At 52.0% G+C, this 23,518-nt stretch overlaps 2 protein-coding genes and 1 pseudogene across 2 annotated transcripts; 1 reads left to right on the top strand and 2 right to left on the bottom strand.

The window, feature by feature from the left end:
* The first annotated feature begins 1,654 nt into the window (after positions 1-1,654).
* NCCRP1 (non-specific cytotoxic cell receptor protein 1 homolog (zebrafish)) lies at positions 1,655-6,565 on the top strand. Its single transcript, XM_025368414.1, has 6 exons — positions 1,655-2,007; positions 2,733-2,795; positions 2,882-2,933; positions 3,883-3,978; positions 5,038-5,176; positions 5,306-6,565. Exons 1-6 carry the CDS (start codon positions 1,671-1,673, stop codon positions 5,444-5,446), a joined length of 828 nt encoding a protein of 275 aa, XP_025224199.1. The 5' UTR covers positions 1,655-1,670; the 3' UTR covers positions 5,447-6,565.
* A 654-nt stretch (positions 6,566-7,219) lies between these two features.
* On the bottom strand, positions 7,220-9,155 carry SYCN (syncollin). The gene is made up of 2 exons (XM_025368218.1): positions 8,252-9,155; positions 7,220-7,384 (listed from the first exon to the last, which is right to left on the bottom strand). The coding sequence occupies exons 1-2, from the start codon at positions 8,650-8,652 to the stop codon at positions 7,375-7,377; spliced, it is 411 nt and encodes a 136-aa protein (XP_025224003.1). The 5' UTR covers positions 8,653-9,155; the 3' UTR covers positions 7,220-7,374.
* A 4,260-nt stretch (positions 9,156-13,415) lies between these two features.
* LOC112611979 overlaps positions 13,416-23,518 on the bottom strand; it is a 32,459-nt pseudogene continuing 22,356 nt past the window's right edge.

Below are 23,518 nucleotides of genomic sequence, written 5' to 3'. Positions count from 1 at the left end.
GGTGAAACCCCGTCTCTACTAAAAAATACAAAAAACTAGCCGGGCGCGGTGGCGGGCGCCTGTAGTCCCAACTACTCGGGAGGCTGAGGCAGGAGAATGGCGTGAACCCGGGAGGCGGAGCTTGCAGTGAGCTGAGATCCGGCCACTGCACTCCAGCCTGGGCGGCAGAGCGAGACTCCGTCTCAAAAAAAAAAAAAAAAAGAAAGAAAGAAAAAGAAAGAAAGACAGGAAGGAAGGAAGGAAAGAAGGAAAGAAAGAAAGAAAAAGAAAGAGAAAGAAAGAAGAGAGAGAGAAAGAAAAAGAAAGAAAGAAAAAGAGAAAGAAAGAGAAAGAAAGCGCTCACTGGTGAATGATACTGATCATCAGCTCAGTGCTGAGCTTACCTGGGCCAGGTAGAGGGATGTGGCCATGGGCAGGAAATGCCTGTGGGCATCTGGCTCTACAGGTTCCTCTGCCACCCCACTTCCTCCACACCTGACCTCCTGTCCCCACCTGAGCCCCATCCCTTGCTCCCACCTCCTCGTGACCTCTGATGGAGGAGGCTTCTGCAGCCACCCACCCCAGTCCCAAGCAGGGGTGCAGGCCCCCAGAACCCCCAGTTGGGATCACTGCTTCCCTCTTGCTGCCATCTTTGTTCCTCCCTGGGGTCCCCCATCTCTGAGGCTCCTCATCTCTGGTTTTGGGTGTCTCTCTGCTCTCCCCACCTTGGTTTTCTGGACAGAACGTGTCAGGGCCCCAAGGGGGTGTCCCAGGTAAGGACAGAGAAGGAAGTGGCAGAGGCAGGACCTCCCCTTTGCACCCCAGCTCATCCACCCACTCCCCCTCTGCAGAGTGGGAAGGGGGAGGAGGGGGCGTCTTCGTTAATTAGCCTCTTAATCCTGCCATGCTAGATCTTAATGAGGTGCACGGGCCCCATTAGACAGTCCGGAGCCCTGGCATTAGCGCATTTGTCACATGCTCTGTCAGGCCCACGCTGGGTCCTCAGCTGGCCCTGGGAAAATTGGGGCAGGAAGTCTGGGGACCTAAGAAGGGGGCTGGTGCCTGGACTCCTGGGACTGAGGGAGGAGGGTCTGGTGCCTGGACTCCTGGGTCTGAGGGAGGAGGGTCTGGTGCCTGGACTCCTGGGTCTGAGGGAGGAGGGTCTGGTGCCTGGACTCCAGGGTCTGAGGGAAGAGGAGTTGGAGACCTGGACCCCTGGGTCTGAAGGAGGAGGGGCTGAGGAACTGGACCCCTGGGTCTGAGGGAAGAGGGGCTGGTGCCTGGACTCCTGGGTCTGAAGGGGGAGGGACTGGGGAACCCGACCCCTGGGTCTGAGGGAGGTGGGGCTGGAGACCTGGACTCCTGGGTCTGAGGGAGGAGGGGCTGGAGACCTAGACTCCTGGGTCTGAGGGAGGAGGGCCTGGGGTCTTGAATTCCTGGGTCTGAGGGAGGAGGGGCTGGGAGCCTGGACTCCTGGGTCTGAGGGAGGAGGGGCTGGGGTCTTGAATTCCTGGGTCTGAGGGAGGAGGGGCTGGAGACCTGGACTCCTGGGTCTGAGGGAGGAGGGTCAGAGGGACAAGATCCTCCCCCGACACGCCCCTCTCTTAAATGCCAGCCGGGGTGCCCTGCCCCTTCCCGCTCCCAGTTAACCCCAGCCCTGCGAAACCGGGACAGTCGTGCAGCCTGGAGGGATGGAGGAGGTGCGTGAGGGACACGCTCTCGGTGGCGGGATGGAAGCCGATGGGCCCGCGAGCCCCCAGGAGCTGCCTCCCTCGCCACGGTCGCCGTCACCGCCGCCGTCGCCCCCACCACTGCCCTCGCCGCCGTCGCTGCCATCGCCCGCGGCCCCGGAGGCCCCCGAGCTCCCCGAGCCGGAGCAGCCGTCCGAGGTTCACGCCCGGCAGCTGCTGCTGGAGGAGTGGGGGCCGCTGAGCGGGGGCCTGGAGCTGCCCCCTCGCCTCACCTGGAAGCTGCTCCTGCTACGGCGGCCGCTCTACCGCAACCTGCTGCGCTCGCCCAATCCCGAAGGTGCGCAGGGCCCCGAGCAGCCGGGAGGCACCACCCTGACCGTTTGTCCCTTCCTCTTTTCCTCTCTGTTTCCTTATCTCTCTGGCTCTTTGTCTCTCACTGTCTCTGCATTTCTCTGCATCCCTCTGTCTCCTTTTCTGTCATTGTGCCTCTCCATTTTGCCCCTGTCTCTCTGTCATGTCTCTCACCTACCTCTCTCACACCTCTCCCTCACACCTCTCCCTCTCTCTTTCTCTCTTCCTCTCTCTCTCCCCCTCTGCCTATGTTTCTGTCTCTTGAGACGGAGTCTTGCTGTCGCCCAGGCTGGAGTGCAGTGGTGCAATCTCGGCTCACTGCAACCTCTGCCTCCCAGGCTCAAGCAATTCTCCTGCCTCAGTCTCCCGAGTAGCTGGGATTACAGGCATGCACCACCATGCCTGGCTAATTTTTGTATTTTCAGTAGAGTCAGGGTTTCGCCATGTTGGCCAGGCTGGGCTGGTTTCAAACTCTTGGCCTGTCTGTTTCTCTGGGTTCTTTTCTCTGTCCCTCTGTCTCTGTCTCACCACACCCCGCTTACCCCCCAGCATCGCCCTCTCCCCGGAGCCCTGACTCACTCATCCCTACCGGGCTTCCCTGACCTGGCACAGATTCCTGCCCTTCCAGTGTGTAGCCTTGCGGGTAGGGAGGGATGAGGCAGCGGAAGGTGGAGGGGCTGCCCAGAGGCTCCACTCACCTGTCCATTTCAGGCATCAACATTTATGAGCCAGCACCCCCTACTGGTCCCACCCAGCGACCCCTGGAGACTCTGGGTAAGTGCTTGGAGGGCTGGGTTGCTGAAGGTGGGGAGGGTCCTCCAGTGTTGGGGTGTTCTAACCCTTTGCTCCCCAACCTGCAGGCAATTTCCGTGGTTGGTACATTAGAACCGAAAAGCTTCAGCAGAACCAAAGGTGAGTCGCCGGGGCTGGTGTGGCCTACACTCCATTCCCTGCTCCACCCTTCCTGGCTGTAAGAACTGGAGAAACTGACTTAGCCTCTCTAGACCTCCATTTCCCACTCTGTAAACAGGGTTAGCATAAGAGAGAATGCCTGTAAAACACACAGCCTAGGGCCCGGCCAGGTCTGGCTAGCACCAGTCAATAGCAGTTATTATTGGTTTTTGGTTTTTGGTTTTAAGACGAAGTCTCACTCTGTTGCCCAGACTGGAGTTCAGTGGCGCAATCTCAGCTCACTGCAACCTCTGCCTCCCAGGTTCAAGCAATTCTTCTGCCTCAGCCTCCTGAGTAGCTAGGATTACAGGTGTGCGCCACCATGCCCGGCTCATTTTGTATTTTTAGTAGAGACGGCGTTTCACCATGTTGGCCAGGTTGGTCTCGAACTCCTGACCTCAAGTGATCTGCCTGCCTCAGCGTCCCAAAGTGCTCGGATTACAGGCGTGAGCCACCGCGCCTGGCTATTCTTGTTGTTGTTGTAATTATTATAAGGCTCTTTCCCTGGGAGGGGAAGAGTCACCCCAGGCCACCCCCTGTCCTCCATGAAACAGAGCCTTGCTCCTGCGCAGTAGATGAGCTGGTGTGACTCGGAGGCTCAGGGTCACACAGGCCAGGGTTGGGATCCTGGCTTTGCCACATGTTTGCTGCTTGACCTCGGACACGTCTCCATCCTCAGCCTCGGGTTCCTCGTCTGTAGCATGGGGTTCAGGATGCATTGCCCTCAGAGGGGCCCATGGGGACTGAGACTGGAAGGTGCTGAGGGAGCACCCCAAATGTGGGGACCCAAGCTATCCCTAAGAAAGCGCTAAGACACGGCTTCCTGCTCCCTGGAGCCAGGCCGACCGGGGAGATCCCCGAGGATCCTGGCAGATCGCAGACCCCACCTCTCCCGGCCCTTGTTTCACAGCTGGACAGTGAAGCAGCAGTGTGTGGACCTTCTGGCCGAGGGCCTGTGGGAGGAGCTGCTGGATGACGAACAACCAGACATTACGGTCATGGACTGGTGCGTGCCCCTGCCCTGCCAGCCTGACCCCGTGATCACACAGGGCTGCCCAGAGCACGAGCCTTACGCTGAGCTCCCCTTGCTCTCAGCCCCTCACCAAGACCCTCCTGGTGCTGCAGGGTTCTGCCCTGCCCACCTCCCTGGCCCCTTCTGTTTGAGTCTTTCTGATTTTGAAATGTGCCAGGGGGTTACTGAGGCTGACCCTTATTTCTTTTCTTTTCTTTTTTTTTTTTTTTTTTGAGACAGAGTCTCACTCTGTCGCCCATGCTGAACTGCAGTGGTGCCATCTCGGCTGACTGCTACCTCTGCCTCTCAGGTTTAAGTGATTCTCCTGCCTCAGCTTCCCAAGTAACTGGGACCACAGGCACGTGCCACCACACCCGGCTAATTTCTGTATTTTTAGTGGAGACATGGTTTCACCATGTTGCCCAGGCTGGTCTCGAACTCCTGACCTCAAGTGATCTGCCCGCCTCAGCCTCCCAAAGTGCTGGGATTATAGGCATGAGCCACCATGCCCAGCCTATTCTTTATTTCTTAAAAGCCTGTCACCCTCTATTCTCAAGACAAATTCCGTCTCATTCCTTAGGAGTCACTTACACATGGCTCCACCAGGAAGCCTTCCCTGATCACCCCTCAGCTGGGTCAGGTGCATTTGCTCCAGTGCCCTGTGCCCCCCCATCCCGGTCCCAACCTCTCTGTGCCCCCAATTCCGGCCCCAACCCCTCTGCCTGGGTCCCCAATTCTGGCCCCAACCCCTCTGCCTGGGTCCCCCCATCCTGGCCCTGACCCCTCTGCCCGTGCTCCCCATCCCAACCCTGGCCGTTCCTGGCTGTCATGTTTGGTGGCATGCCAGCCTCCCTCACTGGACTGTGAATCCCGTGTGGACGGGGCATGGGGCTGTCTTGGTCACTGCTATGCTGCCAGCACCACCCAGCTCAGGGCTGTGCACAGCGTGGGTAGCAGCATGTGTGTGGAACAGGGAACGGGGAGTGGGTCCAGGGGCTGGGGCTGGGTAGCTGAGACTGCAGTGGCAGCTGAAGGCCTTGACCCCGCCTGCAGGTTTGAGGACAGCCGGCTGGATGCGTGCGTCTACGAACTGCACGTCTGGCTCCTGGCAGCCGACCGCCGCTCCGTCATCGCTCAGCACCACGTGGCCCCCCGAACTTCTGGGAGAGGACCCCCTGGCCGCTGGGTCCAGGTGAGACTCTCAGCCCTGGGGCCCTAAACCCCAGACGTGTTCTTATCCCAAGACCTCACAGAGGGAGGAGAGCAGGTCCACGGGTCCTTGAAAAGGGCTCCTCCCTAACCCCAGGTGCTGTCACCACAGGTGTCCCACGTATTCCGCCATTATGGTCCTGGTGTGCGCTTCATCCACTTCCTGCACAAGGCCAAGAACCGCATGGAGCCTGGTGGGCTGCGGCGGACACGGGTGACTGACTCCTCCGTGTCTGTGCAGCTCCGGGAGTGACTGGCTGGCTCCTCTGTCCTGACCCCACAGCACCTCCCTGAGCTTTAGAAGCCCCTAACTCTTAGCCACCTCTTAGGCCCCTTATTCCTCCCCGGCCCTTGGCTTCTCTCTTGATGGACAGCTTCACACACCCTTAAGCGGTGGACTCCAGCATTTTCCCGGCACTCTCTGAGCCCCGTGAGGGCGGAGCCACTCCTTGTAAATTCAGTGCCTGACAGATGCTCTGGCACAGATGCTCCGTAAATCTCTGTTGAGTGAATGCATAGATACCTGTGCTCAAGGATGCTGAGGGCTGGTCTCTGCTTCTTTGAACTTCACTGAAACTGAATGCTCACTGCTGTGTTGCCAGCACCACCCAGCCCAGGGCTGTGAGCAGAGTGGCAGTGAATGTCTGTTGAAGGGGGAATGGAGCCATTCATTTCACTCAGTTCCTCTCCCATTTAACCGCCCCTGATCCTTGATCTTCCATTACCTTCACACCCCGGGGTCCTTCTAAACTGACCTTGACCTCTGATCTCTTCACATATCTCCCCTTAGCATCTCTACTTACCTACTCTCTCTTTTTTTTGAGATGGAGTCTCACTCTGTCGCCCAGGCTGAAGTGCAGTGACACAATCTTGGCTCACTGCAATTTCCACCTCCCGGGTTCAAGTGATTCTCCTGCCTCAGCCTCTCAAGTAGGGATTACAGGTGCCCACCACCACGCCCACTAATTTTTGTATTTTTAGTAGAGACGGGGTTTCACCATGTTGGCTAGGCTGGTCTCAAACTCCTGACCTCAAGTGATCCACCCACCTTGGCCTTCCAAAGTGCTGCGATTGCAGACGTGAGTCACTGTGCCTGGCCATTCCATATCTCTTAAGTCTCAGAATTTCCTCTAGCTCCCTCCAGGTGTCTGCACTTGTCGTCCCCTCAAAGCTGTCCCACACTCTCCTCCGAAGACCCTTTGTGTATCTTCTCCAGCTACCGCAGACCCCCCAAACCCAGGCATCCATCAAAGTCCCTCATTCATGAGGGTGTGGGGACACAGACTGTGACCAGAACAGAAATATGAAAATGTGAATGACAGTGTCCCCCGTGTGTGGAATGTGGGGATTAAAAGCATTTACCAACCACTAAGTCCTGATCTGATCACTTGCAGATCCCAGCCCTAGCCCAGGGCTGGGTCCTAGAAGGCCCGCACCCTGCTGTCCCCTGCAGGAACCATGGAGGGAGTCCGGAGGCCCCTGGGAGGCCAGAAGTGGCTCAAGGAGGAGTTTTTTGCTTGTGTGTTTGCTTTGAGACAGAGTCTCGCTCTGTTGCCCAGGCTGGAGCACAGTGGCACAATCTCGGCTCACTGCAACCTCTACCTCCCAGGTTCAAGTGATTTCCGGCTAATGTTTGTATTTTCAGTAGAGATGGGGTTTCACCATGTTTGCCAGGCTGGCCTCCAACTCTTGAGCTCAGGTGATCCGCCCACCTCCGCCTCCCAAAGTGCTAGGATTACAGGCCTGAGCCACCACACCAGGCTAAAGAAGGGTTATTTACTGAAAAGGCTGGGGCATATTTCATATTTAACAGTCAGCCCAAGGTTCCCCTGTAGTTCACTCACATGTCCTTCTGTGGTGCGTGTCTTTGTGCACACGTAAAACCATGTCCAAGTCGATGGCGTGTCCTCATCCATGGCATTGTCCTGTGTATGGGCTGATCCAGGCCCAACCACCCTGCTCTCTCCTCCATCCCACCCGGTCCAGTGAGGATTTGCATCCCAGGGACAAGCAGATGACAGACGGGGACCAGTGCACAAAGGCTGTATTGCAGGGGAGGTGGGAGGGGCAGGCAGAACGCTCCTTCTCCTGGGTCTTGGGGCCCCGCAGCAGAGCCCAGGAATGGGCTGAGTGAGGGGTCTGGCACTCTGTGGAAGCTGCAGATGAGAGACCAGCAAAGCATCAGCTGCACCTGAAATGTAATCAAGAATTGCTTCCAGGGGCTCTCAGAGACCAAGGGTCTGTGAGTTCTAGAAGCCTGAGGTTGGGTGGGGACTGGGGAGTCTGGGTCTGAGGCTCCAAGTTCAGGAACCAGGGATCCTAGCTTGCGAGTTTGGAGTTGGGGCTCCTTGGAGCCCTTGGGGGACGGGAGTGACTTGGGAGGGCTTGGGAGGTTGGGAGGGTGTCACCGCTGGATCTAGGTCCCAGGTCTGTGAGTGCAAGGTGGCCTCAGGGACCTCCAGGGATGGGTCTTAGGGGTGGGCTGTGGGACTGGTTTTAGGGCTGAGGCTGGTCTAGAGGGTCTAGGGGAGTGGAGAGCAGGAAGGCTACACACTGGGGGTTCCTATAATTGAGTCTGAGGTCTTGAGGTCTGGGTTAGTTTTGGAGTTTGGGAATTTTGAGATGTGATTATCTGAGGCATGGGGGCTGGCTTTGGTTCTGGGGACCAAGGTGAGGGGGTCTAGGAGTTCTCAGTCCCCAGAATTAGCCAGCCCTCCCTGGGAAGAACAACTGTGGGCGGGTGGGTAGGTGGAGGATTCCAGAAGATGGAGGGTTGGCTCTGAATCCCAGAGCTGGGGCGAGATCTCCGTCCCAGGGTCCTGGGCTGCAGGTGGAGTGGGGACCGGGTGCTGGGGGTGAAGAGAAGGAGGACCTGGTCTGGGTAAGGACTCTGAGATGGGGCCTCCACGACTGGTTTTAGGGAGGCCTGGTGCTCCCAGTTCCAGTCGGGAGCTCAGGGGTGTGGAGCAGCCTCGGGGCTTGGATGATGGGTGTGGGGGCTTGTGCGGAGCTGGGGCCGGGGCCTGGGGTGGGCTCGGAGCTTTGGGCAGCTGGGCACCTGCAGTAGAGCGCGGAGATAGCGTTGGACCAGTTTCCCAAGATGCCCCGGCGGTACTCTTCCAGGCGCGGGTAGGTGCGGGCAGAGAATTTGTGCGTCTTGCCCGCCTTGCCTTGCCGGGACCACACGACGAGCTCGCAGCGCGGGGCCACCACAAGCGAGGAGGCGGTGTTGGCCCAGTTGGAGGGCAAGTAGGGCAGGTCTGCGCCCGGCTCCAGCGACAGCTCGGCGCCCCTGCAGCAGTTCTCATAGTAGAGGTCGCTCTTGTCGTAGAGCTTGGCGCAAGTGCGCGTCCCGTCCAAGTGCTTGAGGTCGGCGGACGCGGGGCAGGCGCCCTGGGCGCACGGCACGGAGGCCAGGGCCAGGGCCAGGGCCAGCAGCAGCGGGCGCAGTGAGGACATGGTGGCAGTGCCCCGCCGCGGCCCAGCGCGCTTTTATGCGCCCGACCCGTGGGAAGGGACAAGCTGCCAGATAAGGACTCATGGAGGGAAGGGGGGGCGCCCCTCCCCCAGGAGCCGGGAGACCTGCCTAACCTAGGTCGGAAACCCACAACCCTGGGTACAAGGTGGACGCTGTGTATACAACTTAGCACCTTAAGATGTTAGGTGACCAACAACATTATAGAGACAAGAGACAGGACTTGAGGAGGAGTCATTTGCAACACAGAGGGTGGCATAGGTTAATAGACAGAAATGGGAAGAACTTTTAAAAATTGACAAGAGGCTTGCTGGTGACTCACGCCTGTAATCCCAGCACTTTGGGAGGCCTAGACGGGTGGATCGCCTGAGCCCAGGAGTTTGAGACCAGTCTGGGCAACATAGCAAGATCCCGTCCCTACTAAAAATAAAGTTAGCCCAGCGTGGTGGCCTGGCCTGTAGTCCCAGCTACTCACAAAGCCTAGTCGGGAGGATCGCTTGAGCCCAGGAGTTCGAGGCTGTGGTGAGCTGAGATCGTTTCACTGTACTCCAGCCTGGGCAACAAAGCCAGGAAAAATAAATAAATAAATAAGGAATGGAACAACCCTTATTCTAGATAAGGAAAGACTGGGTTGGGGGAGGCGGGAGTGGGAGGCTGGGGCCTCCTGGCTGGGCAGGCTCCCTCCCTGGGAGGCAGGACCTTGGGAAAGGAGAAGCTGGAGATAAGGATAGAGGCCCTTGTGGGGTGCGGGCAGGTAGAGAAGGAGATGAGGAGCCCCACACCCCACCCCCACCAGGCTCAGACCGGGCAATCTTCCCAACCAAGGCTGGCAATCCAGAATCTGTGAAGTACAAGATAGCAGTATTTGCATAACACGTTAAAAACCTTTTGCAAGACAGCGTACAAAGGCTTGAGGAGATATTTGCGACATTTCAAAAGCATAGCATTACAAGTTATAATATAGAGTGCACACAGGTTGGGCGCGGTGGCTCATGCCTGTAATCACAATACTTTGGGAGACCGAGGCAGGCAGATCATTTGAGGCCAGGAGTTCAAGACCAGCCTGGCCAACATGGTGAAACCCCGTCTGTACTTAAAGTACAAAAATTAGGGCACACGCCTGTAGTCTCAGCTACTCGGGAGGCTGAGGGATGAGAATCACTTGAACCCGGGAGGTGGAGGTTGCAGTGAGCCAAGATCGCATAAAAAAAAAAGAATGCCTACAAATTGACAAGAACTGCACCCCTCCCTCCCACACGCTAAGGACAGGCCTAGGAGAGGGATGGGGGGGGCAGAGCCTGCCACTCCCACCTCAGGAGCCAGGAGACTTTCTTAACTAAGGTTGGAAATCTTCAATCTATAAAACAAATGGTGAACCTTTTGCGCTGTATAAAACTGTAAAACTGTTGTATAGCAAAAACAAAACAAAACAAAACAAAACCCACAAACAAAGCCAGGGAAAAATAAACTCAATTCCTATCATATAAAATGAGCTGTTACCGATCAGCCAGTAGAAATGAAACAAGGGCCGGGCGCAGTGGCTCACACCTGTAATCCCAGCACTTTGGGAGGCCCAGGTGGGTGGATTACCTGAGGTCAGGAGTTCGAGACCCGCCTGGCCAACATAGTGAAACCCCGTCTCTACTAAAAATACAAAAATTAGCTGGGCGTGGTGGCGCACAGAGCCTCGGGAAGCTGAGGCAGGAGAATTGCTTGAACCGAGGAAGTAGAGGTTGCAGTGAGCCGAGATCGCACCACTGCACTCCAGTCTGGGTGGCAAAGTGACTCTGTCTCAAAAAAAAAAAAAAAAAAAAAAAAAAAGGAAGGAGGGAACAAAGAAAAGAAAAGAAAACAAAAAAGAAGAAAAAGAAACAAGGCAAAGGAAAAATTAGAGCAGCATAGGAAGGAGAGGGAGATTGGAACCCTAGGGCTGGACAAGGACCCAGACCTCTGGGAGCCTGGCCAGGGCCCTTCCAAGGTTTTTTGGAGTTCCCAGCCTCTTCCCAAAACAGGGTCAAGAGTGTGGGCCGGGCACGGTGGCTCACGCCTGTAATCCCAGCACTTTGGGAGGCCGAGGCGGGCGGATCACGAGGTCAGAAGATCGAGACCATCCTGGCTAACATGGTGAAACCCCGTCTCTACTGAAAATGCAAAAAATTAGCCGGGCGAAGCGGCGGGCGCCTGTAGTCCCAGCTACTCGGGAGGCTGAGGCAGGAGAATGGCGTGAACCCGGGAGGCGGAGCTTGCAGTGAGCCGAGATCGCGCCACTGCACTCCAGCCTGGGCGACTAAGCGAGACTCTGTCTCAAAAAAAAAAAAAAAAAAAAAAAAGAGTGTGGATGCACTGACTAGACAGACACGGGTCCACTGGCTCTGTCAGTACAGGTCTGGGCCTTGGTTTCCTCATCTGTGAAATGGGTAATGTTTCCTCCTGCATCATAGGAATGTTGAAAAGGTTGCAGGGGATGGTAGAAGGGATGTGGTTTAGGAGGACAGTCCATGGAGTTAAACTGTCTGGGTCCAAATCCCAGCTCCTCTACGAGCTGTGCACACAAAGGCCTCAGGGACACGCTGATGGTACTTACTTCAGAGTGGTGGTATAAGGAATAAATTAATTGGGCTGGGTGCAGAGGCTCACGCCTGTAATCCCAGCACTTTGGGAGGCCAAGGCGGGAGGATCACTTGAGGTCAGGAGTTTGAGATCAGCCTGGCCAACATGGCAAAATCCCATCTCTACTAAAAATACAAAATTTATCCGGGCATGGTGGCAGGTGTCTGTAGTCCCAGCTACTCGGGAGGCTGAAGCAGAAGAATTGCTTAAACCTGGGAGGCCCAGGCTGCAGTGAGCCGAGATCGTGCCACTGCACTCCAGCCTGGGTGACAGAGTGAGACCTTGCTAAAAGAAAAGAAAGGAATAAATGAATTAATCCATGTAACAACACTTAGAGAAGGGATCAGCCTTCGCTAAGTGCCATATGAGCATCTGTCATCATCACTACCATCTTTTTTTTTTTTTTTTTTTTAGAGAGTCTCACTCTGTCTCCTAGGTCTGCAGCCTCGACCTCCCCGGCTTAAGCAATCTTCCCACCTCAGCTTCCTGAGTAGGGAACATGCCACCATAGGCACGTGCCACCACACCCTGCTAATTTTTTGATTGTTTTGTAGAGATGGGGTTTCACCATGTTGCGCAGGCTGGTCTCGAACTCTTGGGCTCACCCAATCCTCCTGCCTCCCATAGTGCTGGGATTACAGGTATGAGCCACTGCACCCAGTACATCATTATTATTATTAAAACCTTTAGCATGGTGCCTGGCACATAGTAAGGACTCAATAAACATAAACCATCACAACAACATAACACCAACAATTTGCTGTTATCCATGGTCGCTCAGCCAAACCTACACCCTGCTGGTCCTCCGCAGACGCTGTGGCATCCACCTCGGGCGGGGTAGGGCTGTTATTAAGAGCCAAAGACTGGAAACACTTGGAAGTGGGTTCAGATGTTGACTCTGCCACCTGCTTGCTGAGCAACCTTGGGAAAATGAACTTACCTCTCTGAGCTTCAGTTCCCTCCTACCTTCAATGGGATAATAGAAAATGAGGTCTCACAAGCCAGGCACGATGGCACATGCCAGTAATCCCACTTATTTAGGAGGCCCAGGCAGGAGGATCACTTGAGTCCAGGAGGTCGAGGCTGCATTGAGCTGTGATTGCACCACTGTGCTCCAGCCTAGGCAACAGAGGGAAACTCTGTCTCTAAAAAAATTAAAAAATTTAAAAAAAAGGTCTCTATAAAGTAATTTACATTATGAACAATCCATATAATTGTTATTTATAAATATAATATAGGCCAGGCACTGTGGTTCATGCCTGTAATCCTGGCACTCTGGGAGGCCGAGGCGGGAGGATCACTTGAGGTCAGGAGTTCGAGACCAGCCTGGCCAACACGGTGAAACCCTGTCTCTACTAAAAAAATACAAAAAGTAGCTAGGTGTGGTGGCACATGCCTGTAATCCCAGCTACTCAGGAGGCTGAGGCAGGAGAATCACTTGATCCTGGGAGGCGGAGGTTGTAGTGAGCCAAGATCGTGCCACTGCACTCCAGCCTGGGTGACAGAGTAAGACTCTGTCTCCAAAAAAAAGAAAAAAAAAAAAGAAAAAAAGAAAAGAAAGAAAGAAAGATATATATATGTATATGATGTATGTAATATGAATACTTAATATACAATATTGTATTAACACAATAGTATAAATGAAATACATAAAGCATGAAGTACTGTGCCCAGCACATGATAGGTACTCAATACATGGAAGCTATTATGACTGTTCTCCTGACAGCTCTGAGACCCTGGCCATTGGCCTGGCCCTGCCCGGGGATCCTTCTTTCTCAGTTCCTTTTGTGATCCCTTGAAATCTAATCTCCAGCTGCTAACTTCCCAGAGAGCCTCCTTGGTCCCAGGAACACAGAACAGTCACCCTCTGGCTCTGTACCGCCCCAGACACAGGGGTGCAGGGCAGCAGAGTCACTCAGAGTCCCACCCACCCCGGAGGGCCGTGAACTTCAGACACAGAGAGCGACATGGCCAGGGAGACACGAACAGGGAGACAGACACAGGCACAGGAAGGAACACGGAACCTACTGAGGCATAGTACACAGCCCGCATCCGACAGAGCCCACAGAGACCCAGGGCCTGGGCACAGCATGTTCAACCGCGCCACACACACATGGGCAGGGCGTAGGGACACGCATCACACAGCCAGCCACTGATGGTCCTGGATTCTCATGGTGAATCCTAGGGTGGACACATGCCTAGCTCTGGGGCAACACGCACCCCTGTCCCCCAACGGAACCACACACAGCCATTGTCATGAACAAGCCTCCAGTCTTCCTCCACTCCTGCCCTACACGCTACAAATCTCACACCTGTGATATCTTTTTTTTTTTTTCTTTTTGAGACAGAGTTTCACTGTTGTTGCCCAGGTTGCTGCAGTGCAATGGTGCGATCTCGGCTCACTGCAACCTCTGCCTCTTGGGTTCTAGCGATTTGCCTGCCTCAGCCTTCCAAGTAGCTGGGATTACAGGTGCTCGCCACCATGCCCAGCTAATTTTTTGTATTTTTTAATAGAGACAGGGTTTTGCCATGTTGGCCAGTCTGGTCTCGAAATCCTGACCTCAGGTGATCCACCCACCTCGGCCTCCCAAGGTGCTGGGATTACAGGAATGAGCCACCGCACCTGGCCTTTTTTTTTTTTTTTTTTACAGTGTCAGGGTCTCGATATGTTGACCAGACTGGCCTCAAAATCCTGGCCTCAAGCAATCCTCCCACCCGAGCCTCGCAAAGTGCTGGGATTACAGGCATGAGCCACCACATATCATGTGAAATCTCACACGCACAAATCTGACATGTTCACATAAGCACACATGTCACACACACAAACGCATACACACACATACACATGCCCACACGTGCACAGCATCCTCACCCAGAAACAATTTCCTCAGTATTTATTAACACAAACTAGACAAACAGTAGAAAAACATCTTATTACACAATTTTTTCTAATAGGAGAATGTCCTGCCCTTGAGGAACCATGAGCCCTTGAGAATGTCAAATGGTAAATAAATCAATAATTCGAATACAATGTGAAAAGAGCTAGAACAGGGGCATACAAAGGAATGCAGTGGCAAGAATGACACATTGGTTTGTTTGTTTCATATCCACTGATAGATTTTGATTTGTATAATAAGGAATCCTCTTTTCAGGTTTTACAACCTTGATTTGACATTTTTCAGCAGAGCATAAAAAGGGAGATTGCTTATACATGTGAAATTGCCACTAGAAGAAAAAGGAAAGTATTTGTCCCCATCAGGGTGGTACTTGAACATAAACAACATTATAGGTTGTACATAATTTAAATGAAAATAATGTGTGTTGCATAAATACAGGAAAATATTCAGATCAGTACTTAAGTTCATAGTGGGTTATCAGAATGCATTACAATTTTGTAAGGATACGACACTGAATATCATTTTCTTTTTTTGAGACAGGGTCTTGCTCTGTTGTCCAGGCTGGAGTACAGTAGTGTGATCATAGCTCACTGCAGCCTCAAACTCCCAGCCTCAAGCAATCTTCCTGCCTCAGCCTCCTGAGTAGCTGGGACCACAGGTACACACCACCACGCCCAGCTAATATATATATATATTTTTTTGAGGCGGAATCTCACTCTGTTGCCCAGGCTGGAGTGCATTGGCACGATCTCAGCTCACTGCAAGTTCCGCCTCACGGGTTCACGCCATTCTCCTGCCTCAGCCTCCCAAGTAGCTGGGACTACAGGCGCCTGCCACCATGCCTGGCTAATTTTTTGTATTTTTAGTAGAGATGGGGTTTCACCATGTTAGCAAGGATGATCTCGATCTCCTGACCTCGTGATCCGTCTGTCTCAGCCTCGCAAAGTGCTGGGATTACAGACGTGAGCCAGTGCACCTGGCTGGCCCAGCTAATTTAAAAAAAAAATTTTTTTTTTTTAGAGTTGGGGTCTTGCTATGTTGCCCAGGCTGGTCTCCAACTCCTGGGCACAAGCAATCCTCCTGCTTTGGCCTCCCAATGTGTTGGGGTTACAGGCATGAGCCACCACACCCAGCCAGATTATTTCCATATAATTCTTAAGGGATAGTATAATCCCAAAGCAGCCATAACTGTGTGGTTTGGAAACAGTGGTTCTCAAAGGGTACTCCCTGGACCAACAGCATCAGCATTCTGTCAGAACTTGCTAGAATTTCAAATTCTCACTCTCACCCCAGCCCTACTCTGGGATGGGTCCTTGCAATCTGGGTTTTCACAAGCCCTCCTGGTGACTCTGGTGCACACGCAAGTTTGAGAACTGACGGCTAGGGCTTCAGTCTGAAGCTTCCTATGTCCTATGTCATGAATGGTTTATTACATCTAGAATTTTCTTTCCTCTCTTTCTCTCTTTCTTTCCTTCCTTCCTTCCTTCCTTCCTTCTTTCTTTCTTTTTGAGACAGAGTCTTGCTCTGTTGCCCACGCTGGAGTGCAGTGGCATGATGTTGGCTCACGACAACCTCTGCCTCCTAGGTTTAAGCGATTCTCCTGCCTCAGCCTCCCAAATAGCTGGGATTACAGACACAGCCACCATGCCTGGGTAATTTTTGCATTGTTAGTAGAGACGGGGTTTCACCATGTGGCCAGGCTGGTCTCGAACTCCTGACCTCAAGCGATCTGCCTGCCTCAGCCTCCCAAAGTCCTGGGATTACAGGCGTGAGCCACCGCGTCCAGCCTACGTCTAGAATTTTCTGTATTGATACTTCAACTTGTTCAGATCCTTTAACAGTATATTTCATGTAATTTTCCTGACTACAGAAAAAAAAATGTCTTTAGCAATTAGAAAAGGGAACATCTCCAGTGCCTGGAGCTCCAAATGCCCAGATTGAACTTGAATCTCCTGCAATGCAGACAAAAGATTGGTCGGCATCTAACCTCAGGACACAGCTGACCTTCATGTTCTCAGATACACCTGTGGCAGGTGAAGTGCCTTGTCTTAAAGTTTCCCGGGGTCCCATAGTCCCTTTCTGCTCTAGGCCAGAGCTACTCAAGGTGCTGCCAATCTCTTAGAGGAAGAGGGAGACGGAGACGGGAAAGGTCTTAAGCTACAGATCCTGCTTCAACAGGTTTGGGCTTGAATTTCCTTTTTTTTTTTTTTTTTTGAGACAGAGTCTTGCTCTGTCGCCCAGGCTGGGGTGTGCACTGTAGATGGGGTTTCACCATGTTGGCCAGGCTGGTCTCAAACTTTTGACCTCAAGAGATCCACCCGCCTCAGCCTCCCAAAGTGTTGGGATTACAGGCGTGAGCCACTGCCCGCTGGGTTTAGGTCTGAATTTCCTACAAGTTCCCAGAGGATGCCAGGCTGCTGAGGGCCGCTGTTTGAGTGGAGAGGCTCTCTGCAAACTGACAGTCTAAGCTGAGACAGATAATACAAGAATACAGCCCAAATTTGGAAGCTGCCACCAGCAGGAGGGGGCAGGAATACAGAGGGAAGCCAGGCCAGGAGAACTCAGGGAAGCGATGGAGATGGAAACTCAGATTAAATCCTGAAGGAAGCCGGTGACGGAAGCTGGATCTGAAACCCTTCAGGGCTGCAATAGCATTGGTCCAGGAGCCCCTGCGGGTGGGCAGTGAAAACCCTAAGCCAAGCCCGGAGAGGGGACGGGGTTTCCCTGGTAGCAGGGCCCGGGAAGGAGGAGCCCAGAAGCGCTCGGGAGGTGGCGGCATAGCACAGAGATTGAGCGGGTCCACGACCGTGGGTTCAAATCCTGCCTCTGCCTTTTATGGGCTGTGTGAGTTTGAGCAAGTTACTCAGCCTCTCTAAGCTTCAGTTTCCCTCATGTGTGAAGTGGACACAATACACACACAAAAACTGCTTACATGTTCTTGGAGTTTTGAGATTTGTAGGGAGGTTTCCTATTATTGCTTAATATTGGTCATTGATACGTTCTCTCTCTCTCTTCTTTTTAAAAATGTTGTTATTTTTTATCAGGCACTCTCCAAGCCAGAGTAATCTCAGAGACTCCCTCATTTTTAAATTTTCTTTTCTTATCTTTTCTTTTTTGAGATAGAGTCTCGCTCTGTTACCCAGGTCAGAGTGCAATGGCGCAATCTCGGCTCACTGTGATCTCCACCTCCCAGGTTCAAGCAATTCTCCTGTCTCAGCCTACTGAGTAGCTGGGACAATAAGTGCACTCCATGATGCCCGGCTAATTTTTTGTATTTTTAGTAGAGACGAGGTTTCGCCATGTTGGCCAGGCTGGTCTAAAACTCCTGACCTCAGGTGATCCATCCACCTCAGCCTCCCAAAGTGCTGGGATTACAGGCGTGAGCCACCTCGCCCAGCCTCATTTTTTCTTTATCAGTTTTAATTTACAATTGCAACACTTTTTTTTTTTTTAGATGGAGTTTTGCTCTTGTCGCTCAGGCTGGAGTGCAGTGGTGCGATCTCGGCTCACTGCAACCTCTGCCTCCTGGGTTTAAGCGATTCTCGTGCCTCAGCCCCCCGAATAGCTGGAATTACAGGCACCCACCACCACACCTGGCTAATTTTTGTATTTTTAGTAGAGACAGGGTTTCACCATTTTGGCCAGGCTGGTCTCAAACTCCTGACCTCAAGTGATCCACCCTCCTAGGCCTCCCAAAGTGCTGGGATTACAGACAGGAGCCACCACGCCCGGCCTTATAATTGCAACATCTCTATTAGACTCTTCACTAATGATAACTAACAGTTGGCTTTATGGGTTCTCACTATTGTACATTTTTTTCTTTAATTTGATCTTATTTCATTAATGATAAATAGCATTAGTTACCATTGTGGATTTGGTTATTATTATACCTTTTTTTTTTTTGAGATAAGGTGTTGCTGTGTCACCCAGGCTGGAGTGCAGTGGTGTGATCACAGCTAATTGCAGCCTCAACCTCCTGGGTTCAAGCAATCCTCCTGCTTCAGCCTCCAGAGTATCTGGGAATGTGCCACCACACCCAGCTAATTTTTTTTTTTTTTTGTACAATTGGGTCTTACTCTGCTGCCCAGGCTGTTCTTGAACTCTTGGGCCCAAGCAATCCTCCCGTCTCAGCCGTCCCAGTAGCTGGGACTACAGGCGCATGCCACCATGCCCAGCTAATTTTCTTTCTTTTTGTAGAGATGGGATCACTCACTGTGTTGGCAAGCTGCTTTCAAACTCCTGGGCTCAAGTGATCCTCCTGCCTCGGCCTGCCAAAGCACTGGGATTTCAGGGGTGAAACGCTGCTCCCAGCCTATTATATCTTTCATGCTTGTTTTCTTTATTCTTTTTTTCTTTGAGTTTTTTGTTTGTTTGTTTTTGAAACGGGATCTCGCTCTCTCACCCAGGCTGGAGTGCAGTGGTGCAATCTCAGCTCACTGCAACCTCCACCTCCCAAGTTCAAGGGATTCTCCTGCCTCAGCCTCCCAAGTAGCTGGGACTACAGGCGTGTGCCACCACACCCAGCTAATTTTTTGTAGTCTTAGTAGAGATGGGATTTCACCATATTGCCCAGGTTGGTCTCGAACTCCTGACCTCAAGTGATCCGCCCACCTCAGCCTCCCAGAGTGCCAGGATTACAGGCGTGAGCCATCTCACCCGGCCCTTTTCTTTGAATTTTGCGTGCTGTTCTTTTCCTCACATTTAAGATAGATGGTTAGCTGGCTTATTTTCAGCCTTGTTCCTTTTCCCACATTTGTATTTAAGGCTTTACACTTTTTTTGTGGGATTGTTGTGTGTCTTACATAAGCACAAAGTGTAGTGGGCTGAGGTTATTTCAGGCACATGGAAAGTGCTCAGTGTGTTTACTGACATGGATGATGGTTTTGGTTATTAATTTTTTTTTTTTTTTTTTTTGAGACAGAGTCACATTCTGTTGCCCAGGTTGGAGTGCAGTGGCGCGATCTCACCTCACTGCAACCTCCACCTCCCGGGTTCAAGAGATTCTTCTGCCTCAGCCTCCTGAGTAGCTGAAATTACAGGTGGGCACTACCACACCCAGCTGATTTTTGTATTTTTTTAAAATAGAGATGGGGTTTCCCTATGTTGGCCAAGCTGGTCCCGAACTCCTGATGTCAGGTGATCCACCTGCCTCAACCTCCCAAAGTGTGATTATTATTATTATTAATCAGGAGCTTTACAGACACAGAAAGATTTAAGCAAGAAGTTTGGATTAATTATGAATCAGTTTCCTATTGCTGCCGTAACAAAGGATTGCAAACTTAGTGCTTTACAACAACACGGATTCATTATCTCACAGTCCTGGAGGTTGGAAGTCCAAAATGAGCCTCCTTTGGCTAAAATCAAGGTGTCATCAGGGCTGCCTTCCTTCTGGAGGCTCTGGGGGAGAATCCAGTTTCTTGCATTTTCCAGATTCTAGAGGCCACTTGCATTCCGTAGCTTGTGACCCCTTCCTTGTTGAAGCCAGCAACGGAGCATCTTTAAATCCCTCTATGACTCTGTCCTTTTCTGCTGCCTCCTCTTTCACTTTAAGGGATCCTTACAATTACTCTGGGCCTACCCAGATAATCCAGGATAATTTCCGTTGTTGTTGTTGTTGTTTTTCATTTTTTGTTTTAAAGACACGGAGTCTTACTCTTGCCCAGGCTGGAGGGCAGTGGTATGATCACGGCTCACTGGAGTCTTGATTACCCAGGCTCAAGCAATCCTCCTGCCTCAGCTGCCTGAGTAGCTGGGACTACAGGTATGCACCACCACACCTGGCTAATTTTTGCATTTTTTTTTGTAGAAACAGAGTCTCGCTATGTTGCCCCGGCTGGTCTCAAACTCCTGGGTTCAAGTGATCCTCCAGCCTCAGCCTCCCAAAATGCTGGGATTACAGACGTGAGCCACTGCACCCATCCTAGAGTCCATGTTTTTAGCCACTCAGCTCCAGGATATACTGAGCCTGGTTGCACAGTCAATTTCCCTTTTTTTTTTTTTTTTGAGATGGAGTCATGCTCTGTCGCCCAGGCTGGAGTGCAGTGGCATGATCTCAGCTTACTGCAACCTCAGCCTTCCAGGTTCAAGAGATTCTCCTGCCTCAACCAGCCTCCCAAGTGGCTGGGATTATAGGCACATGCCACCATTCCCAATTTCTTTATTTTAAAATCAATGGGACATGCGTGGTGGCTTATGCCTGTAATTCCAGCACTTCGGGAGGCTGAGGTGGGCAGATCACTTGAGGTTAGGAGTTTGAGACCAGCCTGGCCAATATAGTGAAACCCCATCTCTACTAAGAATACAAAATATTAGCTGGACATGGTGGCACGCACCTGTAGTCCCAGCTACTCAGGAGGCTGAGGCAAGAGAATTGCTTGAGCCCAGGAGACAGAGGCTGTAGTGAGCCATGGCCATGCTGCTGCACTCCAACCTGGGTGACAGAGTGAGACTCTCGAAAAAATAAAATAAAATAATGATTAGCAGCTTTAATTCCATCTGCAACCTTAACTGTTCCTTGCTGTGTAACATAATATATTCACTGGTTCTGAGGACACCTCTGGGGGCTGTTATTCTGCCCCAAAACTAGTATTTTGTTTTACTAATGAGGAGTATTCTTGCCTTTCATATGAAGGGAGACAGCTACCGAGGCTGTCTGGGGCTCCAGTGTCGGGGCCCAGGCTCCTTCTCTCTTGTTGCTCCAGCATCAAATGTGGGTTTTTCTTGTGGCCCAATATGGCTGCTTGAGCTCCATCCTTCCCATCTGCATCCCAGTCAACATGTGGAGGAAGGGAGGGAGGGAAGAAGAAGGGAATGCTCTTCCCAGGAGCATGGTACATGACACTCCTGTCTACATTTTGCTGCCAGAACTTAGCTAGAGATGGGCACTCAATGCCTCAAAAAGATGAATCTGGGCCGGGCACAGTGGCTCACGCCTGTAATCCCAGCACTTTGGGAGGCCGAGACAGGCGGATCACGAGGTCAGGAGATCGAGACCATCCTGGCCAACATGGTGAAACCCCGTCTCTACTAAAAATACAAAAAATTAGCGGGGCGTGGTGGCAGGTGCCTGTAATCCCAGCTACTCAGGTGGCTGAGGCAAGAGAATTGCTTGAACCCGGGAGGCAGAAGTTGCAGTGAGCTGAGATCACGCCACTGTACTCCAGCCCGGGTGACAGGGCGAGACTCCATCTCAAAAAAAAAAAAAAAGATTTATCTGGTCTTGGGTTAACTGTATGCCTGGTCACAAAACAAATTTCCTGTTACTGAAGTAAAAACAGATATTGAGGCCATGTCACAGACTGAAGGAATAAGAGGCACATTGAATGGATGACAGATGACAGAGTCAGTCAGGACATAGATGTCCAGGAAAAAGTGGAATCCAGCCTTTCTACAGTCTGGGTACAGTAGAAAGAAGGGGGATGTGGTCACTGATAATGGCTTTCAAGATATCCCAGAATCTGTGGGTGACCTTATTTGGCAAAAGAAACTTCCCAGATGTGGTTGAGCTCAGGATCGTTCATTGAGAGGTTGTCCTGGAATATCTGGGTGGACCCTAAATGGAATCACTAGGCTCCCTAGAAGAGGGAGGCAGAGGAAGATTTAGCTACAGAGGAGGAGGCAAGGTGAGGATGGAAGCAGAGGTTGGAGAGATGTTATTTGAAGATGGAGGAGGAGGCCACAAGCCAAGGAATGCAGGCCAACACTGGAAGCTGAAAAGGTTGGCTGAGCAGGGTGGTTCACACCTGTAATCCCAGCACTTTCGGAAACCAAGGCAGGCAGATCACTTGAGGCCAGGAGTTCAAGACCAGCCTGTCCAACATGGCGAAACCCCATCTCTATTAAAAAATACAAAAATTAGCCAGGCATGGTGGCGCATGCCTGTAATCCCCTCTGCTCTGGAGGCTGAGGCAGGAGAATTGCTTGAACCCAGGAGGTAGAGGTTTCAGTGAGCTGAGATCATACCACTGCTCTCCAGCCTGGGCAACAGAACAAGACTCCATCTCAAAAAGAAAGAAAGAAAAAAAAAAAAAGAAACTGAAAAGGTCAAGAGCATGGATTCTCCCCTGGGGCCTCCATAAGGAACCAATCCTGCTGACATCTTAATTTTAGTCTTGTAAGACCCGAGTCAGACATCTGACCTCCACAACTGAAAGAACACATTTGTGGTGTTGTAAGTCACTAAGTGCACAGCCATTGGTTACCGCAGGCATAGGAAATGAAAACAGTGATTCTGCCCTAAAATCTCCCTTATTCCCTAACAGATATAACTGGGGGAGGAGACCCCCTGGGAAGATGGGTGTTGACTGAAGTCCTCCAGGGAATCAAAATGATTCTGGGGGGCTGGGAGAGGGGACTTCCAGTAGGCAAGGGGCAGATTTGAGTGACTGGTATCACTTTGTTCAAAAGTAGTAGTAGGCTGGGAGTGGTGGTTCACACATATAATTCCAGCCAGGAGGATTGCTTGAGCCCAGGAATTTGAAACCAGCCTGGGCAACATAGTGAGACCCCATCTCTACTAAAAATTTAAAAAGTAGTCGGGCATGGTTGCTGTAGAAAGGGAACAGCCCCTGCTAATGGGGAGACTGAGGTGGGAGCGTCACTTGAGCCCAGGCAATCCAGGCTGCAGTGAGCTATAATTGCACCATTGCATTCCAGCCTGGGCAACAGAGCAAGACCCTGTCTCAAAAAAAAAAGAAAAAAGTAGTAGTAGTAATAAAAAGAATGATAAAATAGCAGTAATAAAAAGAATACCAATAACAGCTACCGGCTTGTGCGTCTTTATTGCGTGCCGGACTCTCCGCTAATAGCCTTACACACGTTCTTTTATCTTCCTAGCTACCCAGCGGGACAATGAGTCCATCAAAATGGGCTGCATTTTCCTGCAGTAACAAATGACCTCAAGTCTCAGTGGCTTACGCCTGTGAAGGCTGACTTCCTGCTCACACCATGTGCTCATCCTAGGCCAGTTTGGGGCTGTGCCTGTCATTGTCCTCACCCAGGCTGAGAGAGCAGCTAATCCCTGGCTCATTGCCAGTCTCTGATCCCAGGGAAAAGCAGGTGGGATAGGCACTGGCATTTAGTACTTAAAGCTTCATTCTCAGATGACACAGGTCACACCATTCTTTTTATTTTATTTTTTTTCTTTCTGAGACAGAGTCTCGCTCTTTTACCCAGGCTGGAGTGCAGTGGTGCGATCTCGGCTCACTGCAACCTCCGCCTCCTGGGTCCAACCGATTCTCCTGCCTCAGCCTCCCAAGTTGCTGGGATCACAGGCACACGCCACCATGCCCTGCTTATTTTTGTATTTTTTAGTAGAGACGGAGTTTCACTGTGTTGGCAAGGC

This window comes from Theropithecus gelada, chromosome 19 (genome assembly GCF_003255815.1).
Source record: "Theropithecus gelada isolate Dixy chromosome 19, Tgel_1.0, whole genome shotgun sequence".
In the NCBI taxonomy this organism is placed as follows: Eukaryota; Metazoa; Chordata; class Mammalia; order Primates; family Cercopithecidae; genus Theropithecus; species Theropithecus gelada.
The sequence above is the reverse complement of the archived record's forward strand: the minus strand, read 5'-3'. Positions and strand labels throughout refer to the sequence as shown.

What these genes read in the sequence shown, in the direction of transcription:
- NCCRP1 (XM_025368414.1), top strand. Translation starts at nt 1,671, where the DNA reads ATGGAGGAGGTGCGTGAGGGACACGCTCTCGGTGGCGGGATGGAAGCC. An exon ending in GCGACCCCTGGAGACTCTGG is followed by an intron (nt 2,796 to 2,881) that starts GTAAGTGCTTGG and finishes CCCAACCTGCAG; the next exon opens with GCAATTTCCGTGGTTGGTAC. An exon ending in GACATTACGGTCATGGACTG is followed by an intron (nt 3,979 to 5,037) that starts GTGCGTGCCCCT and finishes CCCCGCCTGCAG; the next exon opens with GTTTGAGGACAGCCGGCTGG.
- SYCN (XM_025368218.1), bottom strand. Translation starts at nt 8,652, where the DNA reads ATGTCCTCACTGCGCCCGCTGCTGCTGGCCCTGGCCCTGGCCCTGGCC.